This window comes from Pelodiscus sinensis, chromosome 1 (genome assembly GCF_052426305.1).
Source record: "Pelodiscus sinensis isolate ZL-2025 chromosome 1, ASM5242630v1, whole genome shotgun sequence".
NCBI lineage: Eukaryota > Metazoa > Chordata > Testudines > Trionychidae > Pelodiscus > Pelodiscus sinensis.
This window is the reverse complement of record NC_143052.1, coordinates 128,584,022-128,597,757: the sequence shown is the minus strand read 5'-3', so window position 1 is coordinate 128,597,757 and position 13,736 is coordinate 128,584,022. Positions and strand designations below refer to the sequence as shown.

Genomic DNA, 13,736 nt, shown 5'->3' with positions numbered 1-13,736 from the left:
GCCAACAGCCAAGATAAGTAATACACAGTGTCTGATCATAAACTACATCTCCCTACCTACCAACATAAGCCCTACACCACTCACAGAGGTGGAGTTACTATGTGGCTACGTCTACATTGCAGGCTTCTTACACAAGAACTGTTTTGCGCAAGAGTTCTTGCGCAAAAGGTCTTCGCATCCACACTGCCATGTGCTTTTGTGCAAGGATGTGGACGCTCTCTTGTGCAAGAAAGCCCTGATGGCCATTTTAGCCATAGGGCCGTTGTCACCAACAGATCGATCCGTCCAGGCCCCCCCTGTTTTTCTCTCCACCCCCGAGGAGCCCCACTACCTACCTCCAGCAAAAATGGAGGTAGTGCTGGCTTTCCACGGGTGGACGGAAGTCCTGCAGATTAGCGCCACTTACGGGGGTTCTGGAAATGCGCTGGCTGCTCTGCCGGGCATGCTGCGGGAGGGGGCATCGGCCCCGGAGGAGGAGCACGGCGACTTCCCTGCATCAGTGCAGGAGGGGTGAGTTGGCCCCGGGGCAGGCGCATGCCGTGGGGTGTGTGTGTGTGTATGTGTGTGTGAGTGTATGTTTTAGCCCCGAGACAGGTGCGTGCAGGGTTTCCCTGCACCACTGGGGAGGGAAGGGGGAAGTTGGGCCCGGAGGAGGCACGTGCCAGCTTCCCTCGGGGGGGGGGGGGAATCCTGGGAGGAGGCAGATGCAGGGGACTATCTGCCTACACTGGCACCCTACCCTGTCTCCACTCCCATGCCCCCACTCTCTACTCCCCTGCCCCCACTCCCCAGTTCCCTCTCCCCAATTTCAGAACTCTATCCCCACTCTCCTGCCACAGAACTCTGTCCCCACTTTCATCCCCACTCCCAGAACTCTGTTCCCACTCCCCTGTCCTGAGCCACAGAACTCTCTCCCCATTCCATCCCCAGCTACAGAACTCTGTCCCCATTCCCGTCCCCACTCCTGTCCCCACTCCCCTGTCCCGAGCCACAGAATTCTGTCCCCACTGGCACCTTGTCCCCAGCTGCAGAACCCTGTCCTCTGCCCTCCCAGCACCCTGTTCTCTCTCCCCTACCCCCAGCCACAGAACTCTGTCCCCACTGGCACCCTGTCCCCTGCCAAAGCACCCACTAGCACCCTTCCCTAGTGCTATGTCCCCTGTTCCTACCAACAAAGTTGGGGCCACATTAGTGAAGCTTGGAGGGAGTGGGATTGAAGGAGGGTTTTTTTGCATCTCACTTGTGTGGCCCCAACTGACTTTTCTGTGGGTCAGTGACCCCTGACTCAAAACAGGTTCCCTGCCCTTCTCAGAAATAAAGACAATGCAGGAACTTTTTGTTTGACGCAGTATTTTATTTAAAAATGACGCCTGGCCAACAAACCCCAAATTGGGGCCAAGTCCCCATCTTACCACAGCATCATAACACTTCTGCACTCCCCTTTCCGCCAGACCCTACATCTGAGCCTATCATACACTGGAACCCCCTGCCTTGAGCCCCTCACATACTCCAACCCAAATTCCTGAACCCTCACATCCAGAAGTCTATGGCTTGCTTAGTACCCTAACCCTACATCTGACCCCAACACTGTCCGGCCTGGCACCCCCTCTCTGAGCCAGCGTCCCCTTATCCACCTTCTCCTGCATCCAGATTTCCTCCCAGAACTTGCAACTCTCACCCCTTCCCACATCCAAATCCCTCCTTCCCATCCCAGAGCCTACACATCCTGTCTCAACCCAGTGTGGTTTTGGCTAGACTGCGGGTGTTTTTCAGGATTCCAGAGATATCCCAGAAAAACACTTCTGAATCCAGGGATGCATTGGTTCTTCTGCTTCTTTTAGTGGAAGAGCAAACAATCTTTTGGTTACCCCTATATTCCTCTTCCCATGAGGAATAAGGGGGCTTCCAAAAGAAGGGGTTTTTCTGACATTTGGTCCAGTCTAGACAGGCCAAATGTTGGAAAAACCTCTTCCTACAGAAGAATTGGGAAAAAAAGCAGCAGTATAAGGGTTGGGGATAGCGAGTGATGGAGAAGAGGAGACTAGAGAGGGTGGGGCTTCAAGGAAGGGGCGGGGCGGTAGATCTTGGCTTGTTCTGTCATTTAAAAAGTGATCATGGGTGTAAAAAAGTTGGAGATCACTGTTACAGACTAACAAACCATGTAGATGGTATCATGAGCTTTCATGGGCACAGCCCACGTCTTCAGATGACCAGAGTTATGAGTTTAGGATGAAACTCCCAAAAGATGTAAGTTACGCCAGCGTAAGTGGTAGTATGGACACCTTGTACTAGACACAGCCTTGTGGCTAAAAGCAGCTAGTATAGTCATACCATATGTCAGAGGTGGGGAACCTCAGGCCCGGGGGGGGCCAGATGAGGCCCCTGGTTTGCCTGGCTCCAGCCCCCCAGGCTCAAGGCTTCTGCACAACATTGGGGAGCCTGCACTGGCACTGGAGGCCTGTGCTGCCCCGCTGTGGGGTTGGAGCACACAAAATCTACAAGTCTGCCCCCCTCCCCACAGGCTGTGGTGCAGAGGGGAATTTGGGGAGTGTCTTTCTCCTTGGCAGCTGGGGGGGGGGCACTGTGGGAGGGGTTATTTGGGGTTTTTTTCCTTCTCACTTGTGTGCGCCCCTGACTGATTTTTCTGAGGGTCAGCGGCCCAGACCCAAAACAGGTCCCCCCCTGCCCTGGGTGTAGCACGACCCTCCAGGGCGCGCTGGCTCCACTGGCAGCGCCCAGCAAAGCCACGCGAGCGCCTCCCTGGCAGCGGGGAGGGGAAAGCAGGCGGGTGGGCGTGGCCTCCATGCAAAGCGCCGCCCGCCACCGCTCGGATTTGCATACGGCCCCGCCCTCTCCGGCCTACCTGTCGCTGTCGCCCCGCCCCCCAGCGCCGCTGACGTTAGCGGAAGCGCCCGGCCTGGCCGGTGACGTCGCGGAGCGGCCGGCCCGGGCCCTGGGCCCCCGGCGCCGGCGGCATGTGGGGGGCGGCTGGTGCGGTGAGTGCCATGGGGGTGGCGCTTCCCGCGCGGCTCCCCCCCCCCCCGCCCGCGAGCGCCCGCCCCGCGGGGAGGCGGCTTCGCTCACAGCGCCCGGCCCTGCCCTGCCCGGCAGGGCGGGGCGGGGGCCGTTCTGCCGGGGGGGGGGGGGGAAATCGGTGCAAGAGTTAACGCCCCGCTACGCCAGCTACGGGCCGGAAGTGACGTTGACAGCAAGCAGCGGGGACGGGGGGGCATCGCCAGGGTCATGCTGGGTCAGGCCGGGGGCTCCTGTAGCCTGGGCCTGGGCGGCCTGAGCTGCTGCTTGTCGCCACTCCCAGGTGCGGGCCCCTGACACTTAGGGCCCCCAGTGTATGGGGTTGTGGCCCTGATCTTGGCTAGCAGCTGTTGATGGCCCTGGCCTGTATTTGGTTCTTTTTTTTTTTAATCCATGTTATATATTCGGCCCTCAGTAGAGATGGGAAAGGTTAACTGGTTACTTGGTGAAGCCCTCTAGATGGGTAATGCTGACTGGTTCTGGTTAATTTGTGACTTGTGGAGATGGGGGCAGCTCTCTGTCTGCTATGGGCAGGGGGCTACTCCAGCATTGCACAGGGCCCATTTAGGACAAGGGAGCTCAGGATTCAGGATTGGGGGCTGGCATGCTGGGAGACAGCTTTTACTGACTCCCCTGGAGCCATGTTTTCCCCAATCTCCTGCTGCTGCCTCTGTATCTGAGGTAACGGGGGTGCTGGTGCTCATGGGGAGCTGGCTTTTAAACTGCTCCCTGCAAGCACCAGTTCCCACCTACTCCCAGCAGGAAGGAGGAGGGGCAGGTGGTTTTGTGGGAGCCAGTATGCAGGGGAAGCTGTGCTCTTTGCATCTTCTGACTCCTATTTGCCTGCCTGCACTGCTGCCTCTGTATGAGAGGAAGCAGCATGGGGTGGGGAAGCAGCTCTGTAGGGATTTCCAACATTGTTGGCTCTTTTTGACTAAATCACCCCTTAAAGAATGCTAAATAGATTATCATAGTTTACATGAATTTGTTTGGTACTTAAGTTAGGCTATACAGCAGTGTTTCTTAAACTTTTTAAGACAGAGGATATAAGTGATAGAAACATACCACTATTTCATGAGAGTTCCTTCAGATCTGTTGCGTGAATACCATCTGCTCCTGGTGACCTGTTACTGTTAAATGTATCAGTTTGTTCCAAAACTACTACTTTTGACACCCCAATATGGGATAGTTCCTCAGATTTGTCACCTAAAAAGAATGGCTCAGATGTGGGAATTTCTCATCCTCTGCAGTGATGACCAATGGAAAATTCTGTCTCTGGGTTGTCTTGATTCTTGAATGCCTCTTTAGCACTTCTTTCTTTCAGTGGCCCACCTGATTGTTTGGCAGACTTCTTGCTTGTAGTGTATTTAAATCTTTTTTGCTTTTTAAAACCTTTTAGTTTTTTAGACATGTATTTTGGGGGGATATCTTAAGGATTTTTAAAATCTTCTGACTTGAGCTCACCTGCCATACATATCCCCAAACACTGACCAAAAACCCCACCTTAATTCAAAACTACTTCTACAGACGTTTGAGAAACCCTGCCTCACCTATGCTCTCCCACACTTTCTTCATAGCAGGCTTCTTCCCAGGTAACGCATTCACTAAGGAAAGATCAGACTACTCCTATTATTTATTTGTATTTCATTAGCTGCCCAGAACCCCGGACATGGAGCCTCGTTCTTCTTGGTGATGTACAAATACAAACCAAAAAGACAGTCTCTGCCATGTGATGACTAGAAACTGATGGACTGTTGATTTGGTTATATAGATTTGGATGGGAAAGCTTTCACAAAGAAGCAGATCTAGATGATTATGCTCTAGGTTAGTGTGAATTCCTTTTGGAAGTTTTTGTGTAACTCTCCTGTTAGATAAGAGTCCTTTATTTTTCAGTTTGTTTTGTGATCAGCGTTGTCCCAGAAGTATGCCGCATGGATGAAGCACGGATGAAGACAGGTTCAAAATTGTGGATTTCTAGTCCAATAATGTGGAGCATTAAGGCCTCGAACTGAAACTGGAAATGTGCTTGGAGGACAGAAGAGATGTACCCACAGATGTCCAGCTCAGTGAGGAGGTGGACATTGTAAAAAACTTGGGAGAATGCACTCTTTTCAAGTTAGCTCCAAAATAAAGGATATTATAGGAGTCCAGTCTGTAAGTAACAAATGCATAGAACACTGCAAATCCACAGATATCTGCTTTATATTTGTAGATATAAGTGCAGATATCCATGACTCATTTTGGCAGATTCAGGTATAAACTTTGTATTCAGAACCCTGCAGATTTGCATTTTTGCGGCTACGTATGCAGACACAGATACAGATTTTGTATCCGCACAGGACTCTACAGGTGCATACCATTGTGATCAAATCATTTTCAGGGACCAAGCAGCAAATTGAAAGTCAGAGAAAACTTGTCTTTACTGCCAATGTTACTTCGTGATTTAACATCAATGATGAATCATACAGGATCTGAGATTTCATACTATGTTGATAAATGAGAGGACTTTGGAGATGTCTCCTATGGATGTCAACAGTGCAATTTAATTCCAGGGTTAGTGGAACTTGAATCACCTGACCTGTATTAGGGCACCCTGGATTTGAGCACCTACATTGTATTTTAACCCTGATTAAGAATTTTCTGACCCATGCTTGAGCCTAGGTGCTCTTGCCATCTATATTGCAGTGCACAAGCCAGAGTCAAAGTAACCATATTGCACAGTCCTTAATGCCACATCCCTGAAACGAGGCTGCTCTAGCTGTAGGACCAGGATATGCTGAGGGAAAACATTACTGCCTTCCCTGAACATTATGAAGAAGCAGCTCACTTTGCAAAAGGGTTGATTGGGTTGCTCTCCATTGCAAACTGAGGAGGCTGATCGAGTACTTGCAAATCAGTGATCAAAATGGATTAATATAGACTTGAGTTGCTGTAGTTTGCAGTGGGGTTGTGGCTTCCGTTTTCAGTAGAGTGGATTGCAGATTGCTGGGATAGAAAAGACTAAAGAAGTTATCCACTGGAATTATGGAATACTTTTGGATAACTCCCAGGACCTAAGACAAGCAAGGCTGTATCTATGCTTCAAAGCAGGAGGACGTGAACTCTGGCTCTCAGCTTGACTCGAACGTGGACTCGGCTTTGCCTTATTTTGAGGTTGGATCCTCCAGCCCTGCAGTATTTCTTCATTTTGCTCTGAGTCAGTTATACTTGCAAGAATTGTGACCTGCTTGTGATGGTACTGGATATATTGTAGAATATGAGAGATGCAACTGGGGTTCATTGGTGTACTGTTGGTGGTAGGGATGTAAGCGACTAGTCGACAATCCAATAAGCAACAGCTTATTGGAGAGTTGATTAGATCCTTGACTAGTTGCTTCTGCTCCCTTGCAGAGGCAACAAGCAGCAGAGCAGTTGTTGGTGCTGAGGAGAGCCTACTTAAAATCTGGTCCATCCCCCCCAACCAGCATTGTCTCCACACAGGGCAGGGGAGTAGAGGGGAGCAGGCGCAAGTTGGGAAAAGGCTGTGGGGCTGTGGTGTGCAGTGGGAGGACCCAACGTGAGCTGGGCCAGCTGATTCCCAGCTCGTGCCAGGTCCCTCTCCTTTGCTTTATCCTTTTTAATGTATTAAGGACCTCTGGCTCTTAACATATTTAAAAGGCAGAGCTGCAGTAGGGTTAGTTTCCGGGACCAGGAGCTAACCCCTCTGCGGCTCCCCTACTTATCGACTAATCAACGGATTTTCCATTCACTGGTCGATTAGTTGAGAACATAAGAACGGCCATACTGAGTCAGACCAAATGTCCATCTAGCCCAGTATCCTGTCTCTCCACAGTGGCCAGTATCAAATGCCTCAGAGGGAGTGAACACACAATAGGTAATTTCACATTATCCCTCTCCTGTCATCCATTTCCAGACAAACGGAGGCTAGGGACACCATTCCAACCCATCCTGGCTAATAGTCATTGATGGACCTAACCTCCATGAATCTGTGGAGCTCTTTTTTGAACCCTGGTAAAGTCCTAGTCTTCACCACATCATCTGTCAAGGAGTTCCACAGGTTGACTGTATGCTGAATGAATTAAACTTCTTTTTGCTTGTTTTAACCTGCTGCCTATTACAGTAAACTTCCGATAATCCGCACCTTTAGGACCCAGGGTGTGCCGGATTATCAGATATGCCGGACTATCGGAAGGGGGGGCTATGAGGGTTCTGGCCCCAGACCCCTCACAGCCCCCCTCTTCCGATAGTCTGGCTCTGCCCCAAGCGTCCCTGATTCAGCCTTGGCGCGGCGAGACCAACCTGGCAGCACCCCAGCTGCTCTGCCCCAGGTGTTCCCAAGTCAGCCGCTGCTGAAACTGATCAGCGGCTGACTCCAGGAAGCCCGAGGCAGAGCTGCTCTGCCCCGGGCTTCCTGGAGTCAGCCGCTGGTCAGTTTCAGCAGCAGCTGAATCAGGACGCCTGGGACAGGCGGGTTGGTCCCACCGGGTTGGTCCCTGGCTTCCCCGATTCAGCCGCTGGTCAGTTTTAGCAGCGGCTGAATCGGGGAAGCTGGGGGCAGAGCAGCTCCAATGGTCCGGCTGCCCGGAGCACTTCTGGGTTCCTGATGGTGCCGGACCATCAGATGCTGGACCATCGGAGTTTTACTGTAATTTCATTTGGTGACCCTTAGTTTTTAAGTTGTGGGAATAAGTAAATAAGTTTTCCTTATTCACTTTTTCCACACCATTCATGATTTTATAGACCTCTGTCATATCCCCCCCCCCCATGTCCTCTTTTCTCAGATGAAAAGTCCAAGTCTTTTTAATCTCTCCATATGGGATCTGTTCCAAACCCCTAATCTCCCCCCCCCCCCTTCTCAAAGGTCTTATTCTCTATCCCTTTTTAATGATTCCTAACATTCTATTTGCTTTTTTTGACTGCCGCTGCACCCTGAGTGGATGATTGCAGAGAACGATTTGCAATGACTCCAAGATCTCTCTCGAGTAGTTGTAGGTAAATTAGTCCCCATTATATTGTATGTATAGTTGGAATTATTTTTCCGATGTGCATTCCTTTACATTTATCAGCATTAAATTTCATTTGCCATTTTGTTTGTTAAATTATGTGTAACGTCACTAGTTAGTAGCTGGGCCTATGTCATCTTTCCAATTGTCCAGGGGCTTTGTGTCTATGTTGAAGGGGATGGGGAAAGATGGATTCATTGAGATGCTCTCTGAGGGTCCTCAAGAAGAGGTTGGAGCCATTGCCACCTACTCCAGGTATATGCCCAGGGTAGGAGCACTTTATGGTCAACAGTGTTGGAAGCTATTGAGTCTTTGAATTGTAGCCTTCCATTGCAATGCAAAGGTTTGGGGTTTTATGTCTGCTGTAATATGGGTTTTATGTCTGCTGTAATCTCAGAGTTGATTGCGAGGCATCCTTGATGTTAACCATTGACATGTAATTTTGGAGTTTTGTTGTCATTAGTATTTAAATATTTTTGCGTAGGAATAAGAGGTTGGGAAGGTAATTTGAACTGAGTATGTTCTTTTTGAATACTGGGTAGGCTATTACATTTTTCAAGGACAATGGGATACCTGCATTTATAATATCCATTTATAAATTTTAAGTTTCTTTTCACTACCTTTCGCAAGCCAAGATCTGGTATATATCACTTTTGCATGCAGAGAGCTAAATGTTTGTAAGGGCTTGCAACCATGTTGGTGTGTGTGTGAAGGACTCTGCTGGGGACGGTGTGACAGTTAATGTTGTATGGTTCAATTCCAGATTTTCAGCCTTAGCAAGTCTTCTCACGTTTGTTTGATGATTTCTGCAAAGTAGGATGAATGCTCTGTCAGTGGTTGGGGCTTCAGTCTTTCAATCTTGGTTTGTTGATGTAGAATAAATAAGTTGTCAATTTCTGTGACTGTTTATTCTTTTTCTATGCTAACTCTTTTAAAGTATACTGACATCTCTCTGTAAGTACACTTAATGATTAGAATGCCACTTCTGTTATGCTGGAGATGAAGCTCTGATGCTGTTGCAGAGGAAGAAATGAGGTCTGTATGTTCTTGTCTCCAAATTCCCTAACAATGTAAGTAGTGTTGATTGGAGACTTGCACATTTTACTGACATATCTAGCAGACTAAGGTGTTTTTCGAATGTTTACAAACAAAACAGAAAATTTCAAATATATAAAATATTACTAAGCATAAACATACCTAAGTTCAAGAGTACTGAATTCGTTTTCTTTCAACTTGATCTAATGAGATCTGTGATACAAACCCGTCCAAATTTGCCATGTCTAGCTTCATCAATTTTTGAGTTATTCAAGCACAGCATTTCTGATAGACCTATACAGACAAAACATGTTCTGTTCTCCCTCTCCTCCTGCCTTAATAGAATTAAAAAAAAAAAGCTTGTTTTATGTTTGCTCCATCTTCCTTCCTTCGGGTCTCCCCTCTTCCCGATTATAGATTTTAAAAAATACTTTTTAAAAGAGGCTATTAAATGAAAGTTGGAATTCAACCTTAACCTCAGACGAGACCAAGGAAATGCTTGTTGGATGGTAAAAACAGTTGGAAGAATAATCAGATGATTACATCTCCCTCAGTGAGAACGTGGGGAGTTGACGAACATAGCGTCAATTTATATAGTGCAATTTATATAGCTTAATTTACATTATTCAGATTATTTATTTTTTTGTTAGAAAATAGTAACAGGTTTGGGGGAGTGGATAGAACCCTGTGACAGACTGGGCCGGGTTGGGGCACCTCTCATGGTGTCTGCTCAGGGCGAATTGCTCAAAACCAGGGCTTACAGCCCCTGTCTGGAGACTTTTCCCAAACAGGCCACAAACCAGTCACACCGAGTGCTTCAGCTGCCAATCTGGCCAGCAGGAAGCCTCAGGAGCAAAACCCCTCAGACACACCAGCTCTCCCCGTGCCACAGTCAGCCCTGGGCCTTACACACAGGTGAGGGGTTATAGAACCCAATCTCACCCACCCGGAACAGGTTCTCCCGGACCCAAAGAACCAGCCACAGCTCCCTGGTCAATTTACACTTTAGATCTTACCCACAAGAGCATGCTGGGCCAATCCTTTAGAATAGCTGTGGCTCACTCGTGGCTCGGAGCCTTATGCGGCTCTTCCACTCTCCCGCCGTGTCAGTGCGGCTCACGAAGCTGCCCCTGTGGCTCGCAAAGCTGCCCCCATGCCCTTGAGAGTGGCACCCGCCTCCTAGCTCTCCTGTGCTCACTGTGGCAGGGGAGCCATCTAGTGCTTCCAATATGGTGTGAGCCTGCTGAGTCCAAAAAGCATAGAAATGTGCTTCTCGCAGGCCTTTTTTTCCCCCCCCTCTACAACTTTTGGTGGCTTCCTTCCCCCTCTTTCTCCCTCTACAACTTTGCCTTGGCTCTTCACGTTGGATCCACTAATATCTTGGCTCTTTGTCCAGAATGGGTTGGTCACCCCTGCTTTAGAATCTAAAGGTTTATTAACAAAAGAAAGAGAAGATTGAGAGTAAGGTTATTAAGGAGACTACATTACATGCACCAATCACCAAGTTCTTGATGCAGGCTTGTAGCAGAGATGTTACAAACTGCTATCTTAAAAATCTCTGGTGTACGTCCTATATCAGGATGGGTCGACAATCCTTCCTGGCTCTCTGTTCCTCACAGGGCTGCATCTAGGTTCAGTATCAGAATAGAAGACAAAATGGGGTCTGCCTCATGGCACTTTATATCCATTCTTGGTACCTTCCAAGCTGGAGGTCAAGTGACCTATTCCTGTGTTCCATGCCAGCAGCCATAAGATACTGACTGGTTTGCAGGTTTCCAGATACATTCCTCAGGTGTATATTGGCCACCTTGAGAGCCATTGTTTTTGGGGCCCTGCTAATTTTCATAGTCATTGACTGAACAATCCTTTACAACAAGCAACCCAGGCCCATTGCTCTGTCTCAGACAGAGAACATTCACAATACCAGCACAGAGTCCATATTCATAACTCCATATATAAACATCACACAAGTACATGAATAGCATACATAGAATCAGTAAAACATAAGCTTTCATTTGACACCTCACATGGCCCCCTTTGTATAGACTTTGGGGCAACCCTCCCCATGTGTGCAGCAGTGATCTGGCTGCTCCCCTTAAAATCCAATAATGTGACAAACCCCATCTGCTTTTGTGTGTCTAAGTAGCAGCAATGGCCAGAAGCAGTATTTGTGTGTGAGTGTTTGGCTAGAAGATTCTGACCTTTTCTTTGGACTCTGGTGTGATTATCTGTGCCTCAAAATTAGATTACGTTAACCGACCTCTTTGTGGGACTACATTTTGGAGACTATTCAAAATCTTCAGCTTGCTTGACTGTGTGTATTGATTTAAATCATTGTCAGCAACCTTCATTTAAATAAACAATTTTAATCTTGTATTTATACTTTTTAGTTATATATAAAACTTCTTATAGGACAACATAATGATGTCATCACATCATCTTTGTCCACAGAAGCCAAGCCCCACCCACTTCCAGCCTGGCATTCCCTGGTGGCTGGGTGGTCAGAGCCCAAGCCAGGGCTGTCACGGTCTCGACCCTGCCCTTCCCGGCAGCTGGGGTGGGGGAGAGCCAGGGCTACGTATCCCCACAGAGAGGGGAGTTGACGAGCATAGCGTCAATTTATATAGTGCAATTTATATAGCTTAATTTACATTATTCAGATTATTTATTTTTTTGTTAGAAAATAGTAATGGATATATTTCTCATTTACTACTTGATTTATTTTAATTTGTAAAAGCTTTATTTGAATGTAAACTGTGTCAATTAAAATTGCACAAAAGCAGCATTTACAGATTATAAGTTAAATAAAACAGCCTTAATTTGCTGGACAGATAAAGAAAAAAAGTTCTTCAAAACATATTTTGCATTTAAAAATAAAAAAAGACTGTATTGCTGTCATCAGTGGATTGATCAGATTATTTCTGGTCACCATGTCCTTCAGGATTTTAGAACTAATAGATCTCATTCTCTCTTACACATTTTTATTCAGAGAGTAGGGGAATGGAGGTGGGGAAACTAAGCTTTCCTGATTTGAAACTAAGCTTTCCGTTGGCTCCTTAACTGTGAATGAACTAATCGTTGAACTGAATTAGTTGACTAAATGGAAAGAACATATTTCCCTTGTACCTGCAGAAGAGAGCACTTCTGTCAAAAGCTGATTTAGCACTTCAACGGACTCTGATTTCCGGTACTTAGGTAGCAAGCTCAACTAGTACAGTAGTATGACTTGCTTGAACATATGAGAGCTAATGTGTGCTTCTTAATATTTTTATGTAATTTAAATTATTTTAGTAGATTGTAGCAAATTTAAGCTTTATGCCTTAACGGAGGTTGTCATAATTGCAGATTTAAATAGGTTTATTTTAAAAAATCAGTATTTAATTTAAGCAAAAATATAGATTTAAGTTTTGAAAAATCTTTTTTTTTTTAATTGGGTATTTATTCATCCAGTTCCTTGTTCAACAGTATTTTTTTACAGTTGATGTGTTAAATCTGTGTTGGATTCTGTCTGTTGCCTAGTGAAATGTAAGGTATCGGTTTTTAATTGAAAGATCCTAAATGGCTGGGATTACTGAAGAAATGTTCCTTCTTTTGTGGCATTATAGCAAGTGAGACTTGTGGAGCTAGCAATAGCCAAACATAACTGGAATCGGGTTGCAGGTAGGGCTTCAACTCCAGGACTCACTTTCTCTCTCTCCTTGGTTGCACACAGCTTGAGTCTGTTGACTTTCAGGACATTCTTAAGGCCTGTATTTTTTTTTTTCTTTCAGGTATTTAAGAAAGACATGGAAGAGAGGGGTTTAAGCCTGTTTATGGAGCAGTATTTTTTAAGCTAGACAGATAGCAGAGTGAAGAAATGTCTAAGGATATTGTACCTGTCTTTCTTGCCCTATACAGTAACATTTAATAAACAGTTTTCTTTTTCAGTTGTGTGTTAATTTAATAAAGACAGACTGGGGTTTCTGAAAAAACAGATTTAAAGAAATAGTGGTTTTTCACATGAGATTTTTTTGATATTTCAGGAAATGCTTCAAAGACCACCAGAAGAATTATCTTCAAAGATGGAGATTCCTGAGGAGGAGATGGATACATCTGATACCCAGTGGGGTTGGTTTTACTTGGCTGAATGTGGCAAATGGCATATGTTTCAGGTATATAAACAGAGAATTATTTTATCTATGATAATTTCCACATTGTCAAATATACTGTATTTAAACATTTAAAATGTCTTTTCTGGTTTGTTTTGAAGACTGATTCAAACACTCAGTGTTCAGTTAGCAGTGAAGACATTGAAAGGAGCTTCAAAATTAACCCAGAAGGCTCTGTTTCTTTTACTACTGCAAAATTTAACTACAAGTTAGACTTTCCAGGTATGTTTTTTTTCTAACAATGAAGTATTTATATATTTGTCGGCTTCTCTTGACAAGAATTGACTAGTACATATTGCATGCTGTTGGCCTCATCCAGCTCTGGTATTGTAGTGCTAAAAAAGCATGATTAGGACAGCCTTCTTTATATGAATGTACATCTAACTAACTACATAAAATGTTAAATGGTTCAGCCTTCTAGCTTTGTTGTAAGTGGCATACCCTGTTCAGTAATGCTGGTGTTTGTCCTGTCTCCTCTCACATGAGATATGAGTAGTTCTGTGCCATATGCTCAGAA

The 13,736-nt window shown here is 46.3% G+C and overlaps 1 protein-coding gene across 5 annotated transcripts in view; it reads left to right on the top strand.

The window, feature by feature from the left end:
- The first annotated feature begins 2,843 nt into the window (after nucleotides 1-2,843).
- Nucleotides 2,844-13,736, top strand: part of PARP11 (poly(ADP-ribose) polymerase family member 11) — a 31,850-nt gene continuing 20,957 nt past the window's right edge. For 2 of the 5 annotated variants that reach the window (XM_075900601.2, XM_075900624.2), the window contains exons 1-3: nucleotides 2,844-2,996; nucleotides 13,094-13,222; nucleotides 13,321-13,441. In XM_075900601.2, coding sequence (XP_075756716.2) covers nucleotides 2,976-2,996; nucleotides 13,094-13,222; nucleotides 13,321-13,441 — 271 coding nt within the window. In that variant the 5' untranslated portion in view covers nucleotides 2,844-2,975. Of the gene's footprint in view, nucleotides 2,997-3,217; nucleotides 3,317-13,093; nucleotides 13,223-13,320; nucleotides 13,442-13,736 lie in introns of those variants that run through there. The other 3 variants (XR_012896408.2, XM_075900618.2, XM_075900611.2) reach the window with 2 other exon arrangements.